Source organism: Chiloscyllium plagiosum, chromosome 11, assembly GCF_004010195.1.
Source record: "Chiloscyllium plagiosum isolate BGI_BamShark_2017 chromosome 11, ASM401019v2, whole genome shotgun sequence".
Classification (NCBI taxonomy): Eukaryota; Metazoa; Chordata; class Chondrichthyes; order Orectolobiformes; family Hemiscylliidae; genus Chiloscyllium; species Chiloscyllium plagiosum.
In genome coordinates, this window is record NC_057720.1 from 12,286,183 (window position 1) to 12,294,777 (window position 8,595).

Genomic DNA, 8,595 nt, shown 5'->3' on the forward strand with positions numbered 1-8,595 from the left:
GTCCCCATGACTTGTCCTACCTGCCTATCTTCTTTTCCACCTATCCACTCCACCCTCCTCCCTGACTTATCACCGTCATCCCCTCCCCCACTCACCTATTGTACTCTATGCTACTTTCTCCTCACCCACACCCTCCTCTAGCTTATCTCTCCACGCTTCAGGCTCTCTGCCTTTATACCTAATGAAGGGCTTTTGCCCGAAACGTCGATTTTACTGCTCCTCGGATGCTGCCTGAACTGCTGTGCCCTTCCAGCACCACTAATCCAGAATCTGGTTTCCAGCATCTGCAGTCATTGTTTTTACCCAATTATCTGCTAAGTCAAATTTGCAGTAACCAGCAACAAAGAATAATTCAGCCCTTTTCCCCAGCAATATCCTTTATGGACACTCATCCCCAAGTAAATTACCATTGCTACTTTTACTTTAAAATTTTTTATGCAACTGGAGAGGTTGCAACCATTTCCTTTTGATGACTTTCTACATATTCACCAGGTTGAGTCTTTCTGTCTTTCCTAGAGACACACACAATCACAGACTGACTCACTGACCTTTCTGACTGAAAGAAATGTGCAGGGCTTTTTCCAGCTGTCCTAAAACAACTTTGGATTTCTTTCCAGGTCTGATGGCCGGCTGATAATAAAACACTGCTTTTCTGCTGGTTTGGGTCTCAACTCCTCTGGACTGAACATGCTGGTTTCCCCTAGCCTTTCATTCTGTAGGTTGGATAAACCTAACTTAGCCAACACTTCAGCAGTTATCTCCTCAGGAAGCTTAGTCATTTAGCTTAAGTCACATTCTTTCTGGGTGAAATAACTCCACAGACGCCAGTATCCCGTCACTGTCACTCTTTATTTACACATGGAGAGTCCTTGAAGCTGATAGAGCTCCCTCAGAGCCAGCTCTCAGAGTGAACAGAACCTCTGACACACCTTTTTTTTCTTTTTTTTTTAAAAACTCCCACACTACCACCTAACTGCAGGAGTGCTTATTTTTCCCTCGCCCTCACCAGGAGTGCCCTCAGGAAGTTCCTGACTCGCTTTCGCTTGTTCACATCGAGCCCAGGTGCCTGGCGGGCAGCGTGGGCCGACCAGTACACTCTCTTGAAGGAGCTCCAGCGGTCGAGCGCCAGTTGGGCTCTATCCCGGCAACTCAAAGTTTCCTCAACAAACTTCCTCGAGGGGGAGATGGGTGGGGGGCACCTGGGACTCAAAAATGTTGCTGGAGACAGACTCCGCGTCGTCCCCGGTGTCCGCCACCGATCCGGAACCCTCCTCCGGGAGGTCGCCCTCGGTCACCGACCCCTCCCCCACCGAGAGAGTGGGGGCTGGTCCGGCGCCGCCAACTGGCCTCAAACCCACGGCGACCCCACCCCCAGGGTCACTGGCGGTACCTTCCTCAGCGCACCCCTTCCCGGAATGCCCTGAGTTCAGGTCGTTGGGCGGCAGAGGCACGGGGCCCCGCTTCCTTCCCGACACCGGGACGCCCGGCACCTCGGGGAAAAAGGTCCTCCCCCAGGGCCAAGGCCCCCGGAAAAACACAGTCTGGGAGGGAGGAGCAAGGATAACACCCTCCTCCCCTCCACCACTCGAAGACCCAGCAGGCAGTTCGCCATTGTCACCTGCACCACGGCCCGTGCGGTTGTTAAAGCCCTCCCCAGGGACCGGAGGAGTTGAGGCAGCAGAAGGTCCTGCTGTAGCCCCTGGGGGGGGTTTGTGCAGGTCAGGCTGCAGTGCGGGACATGCAGGAGACACCATAGGCTCATCCCCCTGGAGAGGGACAGCGCCACTGGCGCATCTCTCCCCTCCAAGGGCCGGCACCTCTTCCCCAGCGAGACGGGGGGGGGTGGGATTTATGGGCCTTCCCCCCCTGCCCACCTTGGTGGGCATGGGGCCTGAATACTATTGGCTGGGGGAAGGCAGGGGGCATGGCCAGCATGGTGAGGGTCAGCCATGTCACTTCCTGCCCCACCCCTGGATTATCAGGTGATGGTGGGTGGGGCAGGGACCCAATTCCCTCTCCGGGGCCCAGAAGCACAGTTGCTGCAGGAGGTGAGGCAGTGGTGGTTCCCCCCAAGTTAATGCCAGGGTGTGGCTGGGCTCGGTCTCGGGCGCCCCCGGGCCAGGAGCAGGCGTTGAAGCCCCAGGGGTTTCTGTAACGGGGCGGGGGTTGGGTGTAGGGTCAGTGGGTGCAGCAGGGGCAGGATCAGGTACGGGTTTGGGGGTCAGGGTTCCCGCGCCGGGGTGATGCTGGCACGGCTGCAGGGGCATTGTCGAGCCGGGGGGGGCAGGTCATGGGCTAGTTGTAGGGTAAGGTGATAGAGTGGTCTCCCCATGGGCGGGCCTGGCGCGTTGGGTCTTCTTGGGCACCTTCCATCCGGCTGGACTCTCACCCCTCTCCCCACCAGAGGCTGAAGCATTGGAAGCCTCTGGCTTAGCCCTCGCTGCCGGTGCTTGCGGTATTGACTTCGGGGTAGGGGGAGTGGGTGCGGCAGCGCCACCCTCAGCCATTGGTAGGGGCTGGGCAGCCTTCTGGGTGGGGCAGTTTTTTCTTATGTGCCCCACCTTGCTGCACAGGTGACACTGCACACCGTCCACCGTCCACAAGACGCGGTAGGCCGCGCCCACGTGGAGGAGGGTAAATGAGCCCTCGATGACCTCCTCCCGGGTCAGGCAAATAAACACCTGGCGTTAAGACCAAGCAGGAGCGGTTGGACACCTGACCGGATCTCCTCCAAGGTGTTCAGGTGGGGAAGAAGGAGCTCACTGGCAATGAAGGGCGGGACATTGGAGATCACAACCCTCTGGGCCGTAACCTCCAAAGGGTCGCCGGGCAGATGTGTCCCTCCCACAGTGTGCCCCCTCTCCACGGCCAGGTGGACCACCTGCCTAGTCTTTGGGAAAAAGACGGCCTTCCCGTACATCCTGGCCGCAGCGACGATGGCCAGTGGGCTGACCACACTAGCCATGGCCTTGCTGCAGGCCTCAATGGTCATGCTGGGGTGGGGATAGGCATTGACCCCCAGGCATTTAGTCAGGTGCCTGAAGGGGGTCGTAGTTGCAGCCGGGTTTGGAGCAGCCAAGCCTAAGGCAGCGGCTACCCCGGCGTAGGTGCGGCTGGGCCCTGTGACCTTCGGGCTTGCTATGCTTTGCTGTCTGCCACAGGCGTGACAGGAGTCCAGTAGGGTCCCCAGGCAGCAGCAGCGGTGGAGGCAGGCCTCAGTCAACAGCAGCGGTGGAGGCAGGCCTCAGGCAAGTCCCAGGCAGCACCAGAGTGAGTCCCACGTAGGCCTTTGGTCACAGCGGTGGGGGCAGGCCTGTAGGAGGGTCGTCCCCAAGGCAAGTCTCAGGCAGCCCCAAAATGTAGTCACAGGCAGCAGCGGTGGAGGTGGGCCTCTTACAGCAGCAGCAGTCCTGGGAGGGGCCAAGGCCTCTTATAGCAGCAGTGAGAGAGGCCCCAAGCAGTAACAGCTGAGGCAGGTCATGGTGGGGGTCCCAGAGACCAGTGGTGGGAGTGGGCCCCAGGTCAGCAGCAACACTCCCTTGACCTGGGTGAGGCCCAGGCTGCAGCTCCAAGGGTAGGCCCAGGACTCAAAGTCCTCGTTCCCCTCAGAGCTCTCTCGATGTGGGGCAGCTGGTCCAGGGACAGTCCCCTTCCTCTCAGTCAAGGAGGAGAGTACGTGTATACACACACACACACACACACACACACAGATCCAGCTCCCTCAGAGGCAGCTCTCAGAGTGAACAGAACCTCTGACACACCTGTTTTTATCTATCAGCCAGGGCTCTCTGATTGGACAGGTTAACAGCCCCAATCAGGGAACTCATATTCTATGAGCTGCAACTGCCTGACCTTGTTACAATCACCACACTAAGAAATGCTGTTAACAATGTCTTGCATCTGCTGGTTTGGTAAGAAGAGGCAGAAAGAGAAATGGAGAGACAAAGCTACAGACTTAGAGATGGAAAGACTGAGGGGCAGAGAAATAGTGGGACAGAGCAGTGACAGATGCAAATATAGAGGCATGGCAGATAGGTTCTGTCACTGGAAACATTTGGTCCAGTTCATGATTGACGGTCAATGATGAGACATGTCACGAATCACTTCTAGTACAAAAGTGTGATTTTTAAAAATGAGCCCAGTCTTTATAATGTTAAAACGCAAGACATTGAGAAAATCAATTCATGTAATCAACTGTTATTCCAATTGGCTTTGACCTTTGCCCCGATAGCTTCAGGACAGCCTAAGTTACTTATCGATTCTTGAATATTGTGAGTCACTGACCCACGTTGCTGTTTACTGCCAGTTCCTCATAATGCTGAGGGAAGATGGTGTCTTTTTGAGCCATTTGTTTGTCACAAGTGAGAGTGAGTTTGCTTGGCCATGTTAGCTAACAGCCAGTTATGTTGATGTAGGTATGGAGTCAGCTGTAGGCCGGACCATGTAAGGATGGCACGTTCAAGATCAGAGTGGTGCTGGAAAAGCACAGCAGGTCAGGCAGCGCCAGAGGAGCAGGAAAATTGACGTTTTGGGCAAAAGCCCTTCATCAGGATTGAGGCTGGAGGGTTCGGGTGAAGAGATAAATGGGAGGGGGTGGGGCTGGGGAGAAGGTAGTGGAGAGTGCAATAGATGGATGGGGGTGGGGTTAAAGATGATAGGTCAGAGAGGACGGTGGAGCGGAGTGTTGGGAAGGAAGATTGACAGGTGGTCAATCCATCCCTGAAGCTTCCAACCTCATTCTGATGAAGGGCTCCTGCCCGAAACGTTGATTTTCCTGCTTCTTGGTTGCTTGCCTGAGCTACTGTGCTTTCCAGCAACACTCTAATCTTGATTCTAATCTCCAGCATCTGCAGTCCTCATGTTTGCCGAAGGATGGCAGGTTGCCTTGTTCCAAGGATAGTGAGCCAGTCATATTTTTCACCACAATCCAACAGCTTCATGGTCACTTGGGCAGCTTTTATTTCTAGGTTTTGGAAACTTGAGCTTGAGTTTTCAGAGCCACAGGGAACTTGACCTCATGCCATCTTTGAGATGACTCATCCAGTAGTGTGGCCTCTAACCTCCTGTATTCTGGGGCTTTAGGTGGACGGTTATAATGGGAACAAGTGCTGAAGGGTAATGGAGTAATTTTGATTTCTATTTAGGCGAGGAACGTGGCTGAAAGCAATTAAACTGAAATCAGATCCCGTAAGAGCCAGGAGCGACCATGACTGACGTGGCACAGAAAGCCAAGGTGAGTCCAGAAAGGCTGTGTGTGAGCTAAACTCATCGGTGGTCAGGGTTTGTATCTCCTGCTCAAAAAGAATTAAGTAAATTTCTTCCGAAATCCTAGTGTGATTCAAGTTATACAGTGATATATGTCCTTGAACATGGCTGCATCTGCATGAATGTTTGCCAATCCATCCACTGAGTAAAGGCGTTAACCTGGAATTTAAGGAACATGTTTGTCACTGAGCAACAGATCCATCCTTTAATTCAGCTGTAATTTTAGGGGCATGTGTTGGAAGATATAACAGGAAAAGGTGGGACTTCTGTAACAGAGCTGGTACGGACGTGATGGATTGAATAGACCCCTTTTATACCATAATAGTTCTGTGATTCTGGGAAGGTGCCCGACATGGATAGAAGCAATACCGCACTAGTACAGTAGGAGGCACCCTCTCCTCTTCAAAAGGAATATGGACTGTAGAGAAAGAGAAATGATACTGTTGGCATCCAGTAGGGTCCCAATTGGCATTGCCAACCAACATCCCTCAGCCAGACCAATACAAAATGTTCAACCATAAATCACAAGAAGACACTAATAAAAATACGGGCCACTTGAAGTTGTATGGACATAAATAATGCAACACAGTCTGGTATTATTAATTTCCCTCACTAATCCTTAAATAACGATAAGAGCCTGTTCAGGGTTTGAAGCACACCTGCCTTATTCTGCAAATGATTTAGGCTTTCTAATCCGAGCCTAACCATTTGCTCTGCTGAGGACATTTGGTGTGTGAATGAAGTAATATTTCACAAGATAATGATACTCGGTGCGTTACTGTTATGTAGGATGAGAGGGTGAAGAGGGAAATATGCCATTATCATCCAGACTCACTCCCAAGAACAACTTGAGGAGATCTGTGCTGGAGGAGCCTGTGGATTTTGGTTATGTTGTGATGAACAGATTGATCCTCCTCCTGTTTGGACGTATGAGGCAGGAGGTCCTATGCGATGGCGCAATCCTGAGTGTGTGAATTTGCTTCCTTTATTTTCCCTTCTCTGCCGCCGCCATGTCTCATCATTAACGCATTGGAACCCAAGTGTGAAGTAGCACAGTGGACAGCTTTCCTTCATTCTGAAAGACCAGTAGCAAGCTTCTCCCAATCATCAACCTCAATTCTGACATGCTTCAAGGAGGGTCTTGAGTGTCTTTGCCCCCACCCCCTACCCTCCACCCTCCCCTCCCTTGGAAAACTGGCCATTTGGGAGTTGGGACAATGAGTCTCAACCATCTGGGTCCAATCTGTTGTCGTTGTGGGGTTTTTTTTTCCCCAGGTGTTTTGCCTGAATGCTTGTGGAGATGTCCTCATGAAAGGCATTAGAGTTTTCCTTCCACTGAATGCAGCTGAGGTACTGCTGCTGGAGTTGCTCCAGCATCTTCATGTGCCACCGATACACAGCCCAGGAGTGTGATGAGAACACAAGAACTTCCATTGTCTTCTGGAGATCTTTGCTGTCATGTTGGTCCTCCCAGTCACTAGCAACCTATTTGAGAGAGGGAAGGACTCAGTATTTTCTAGGGTTTCGCCCTCAATATAAAGGTGGAATATCTGGATGACCAGGTGTGGGCTGATATGAGGTTTCTTTATGGCAACTTCCAAGGGCAGTGCCAGTTTCAATTCTGGAGAATTGAAGAGATCGAGAGGGGTTTACAAATCTGATGCAAAATGAGTGATGACAGTGCAGTCACTTATGATCTGTAGGTGATGCATATTTATGGGTTGTTGGTTTAATTTTGGAATGAAGGTGATTGAGGTTACATTATTTCATCTCAACAATGTCTCATACTGACAGAAGAGGAGTGTGATGTATTTTGAGATAAGTTGCCACTGTCAGGACGAATGAAGCCCATCACCAGGGCCAACTAGAGGGAAGAGGTGTGGGCTGGGATGAAGATGGTGCTAATTGTCAGGCTCCAAGAACTTGATAGGGGAGGTGGGGGTTGGGGTGGAATGGAGGGTGTGGGGTGCGGTGGTGACTTACACTCACATAGCGACGCTCCCCCTCCCACATCTGTACACATCTATCCACCATTAAGAAGGCTTCCAAGCCCTCCACTTCTTCCTCTCACATGACCCAACCCACTGACACTCTCATTCGACTGGAGAATTGGTCCTCACCCTTAACAACTTCTCCTTCGAATCCTCCCACTTCCTCCAAACCAAAGGGGTAGCGATGCGCACCCGCATGGGCCCCAGCTATGCCTGCCTCTTCGTCGGGTACGTGGAACAGTCTATCTTCTGCAGCTATACCGGCACCATTCCCCACCTTCATTCTATCTCATGCTCCCATGAGGAGTTGAACAGTTCGTCAACTTTACCAACACCTTCTACCTCGACCTCAAGTTCACCTGGACCATCTCAGGCATCACCCTCCCGTTCCTAGACCTCTCCATCTCCATTTCCGGCGACCAACCAAACACAGATATCTACCACAAACCCACCGACTCCCACAACTATCGGGACTACTTCTCTTCCCACTCTGCCTCTTGTATTCCCAAATCCTCCGCTTCTGCTACATCTGCTCCGAAGGGGACCAGTTCCACCGTGGAACATCCCAGATGGCCTCCTTCTTCAAAGATCATAATTGCCCCTCCCACGTGGTCAACGATGCCCTCCAGCACATTTCCTTCACTTCCCGCACTTGAACCCCACCCTCAAACCCACCTTCCCCTCCTGGCACCTTCCCCTGCCACTGCAAATCCTGCTCCCACACCTCCCCCACCCTCACCTCCATCCAAGGCCCCAAAGGATCCTTCCACATCCGACAGAGATTTACCTGCACATCCAAACACCTCACCTACTGTATCTATTGCACCTGATGTGGCCTCCTCCACATTGTGGAGACAGGATGTCTACTTGCGGATCATTTCAGAGAACATCGCTGGAACACCCTCAGCCACCAACCCCACCGCCCTGTGGCTGAACACTTCAACTCCCCCTCCCACTCCATCAAGGACATGCAGGTCCAGGGCCTCCTCCATCGCCAAATCCTAACCACCGACACCTGAAGGAAGAACGGCTCATCTTCTGCCTTGGGACCCTCCAACCAGACAGGATCAATGTGGATTTTACCAGTTTCTTCATTGCACCTCCCCCCACCTTATCCCAGTCCCAAACTTCCAACTCAGCACTGCACTCTTGAGTGGTCCTACCTATCCATCTTCCTTCTCATCTATCTGCTCCACCTTCCTCTCCAACCTTCCCACCTCCCACCTTCATCTACCTATCACATTCTCAGCTACTTTTTCCGCCCAAGCCCCACTCACTCCCTCCCATTTATCTCTCAGCACCCCAACCCCCGGCCCACAAGCCTCATTCCTGAGACGTC

At 52.6% G+C, this 8,595-nt stretch overlaps 1 protein-coding gene across 7 annotated transcripts in view; it reads left to right on the forward strand.

The window, feature by feature from the left end:
- nexn (nexilin (F actin binding protein)) overlaps window positions 1-8,595 on the forward strand; it is a 94,562-nt gene that overhangs the window by 42,544 nt on the left and 43,423 nt on the right. For all 7 annotated transcript variants that reach the window (XM_043698699.1, XM_043698700.1, XM_043698701.1 and 4 more), the window contains one exon: window positions 5,145-5,233. In XM_043698699.1, coding sequence (XP_043554634.1) covers window positions 5,207-5,233 — 27 coding nt within the window. In that variant the 5' untranslated portion in view covers window positions 5,145-5,206. The remainder of the gene's footprint in view (window positions 1-5,144; window positions 5,234-8,595) is intronic.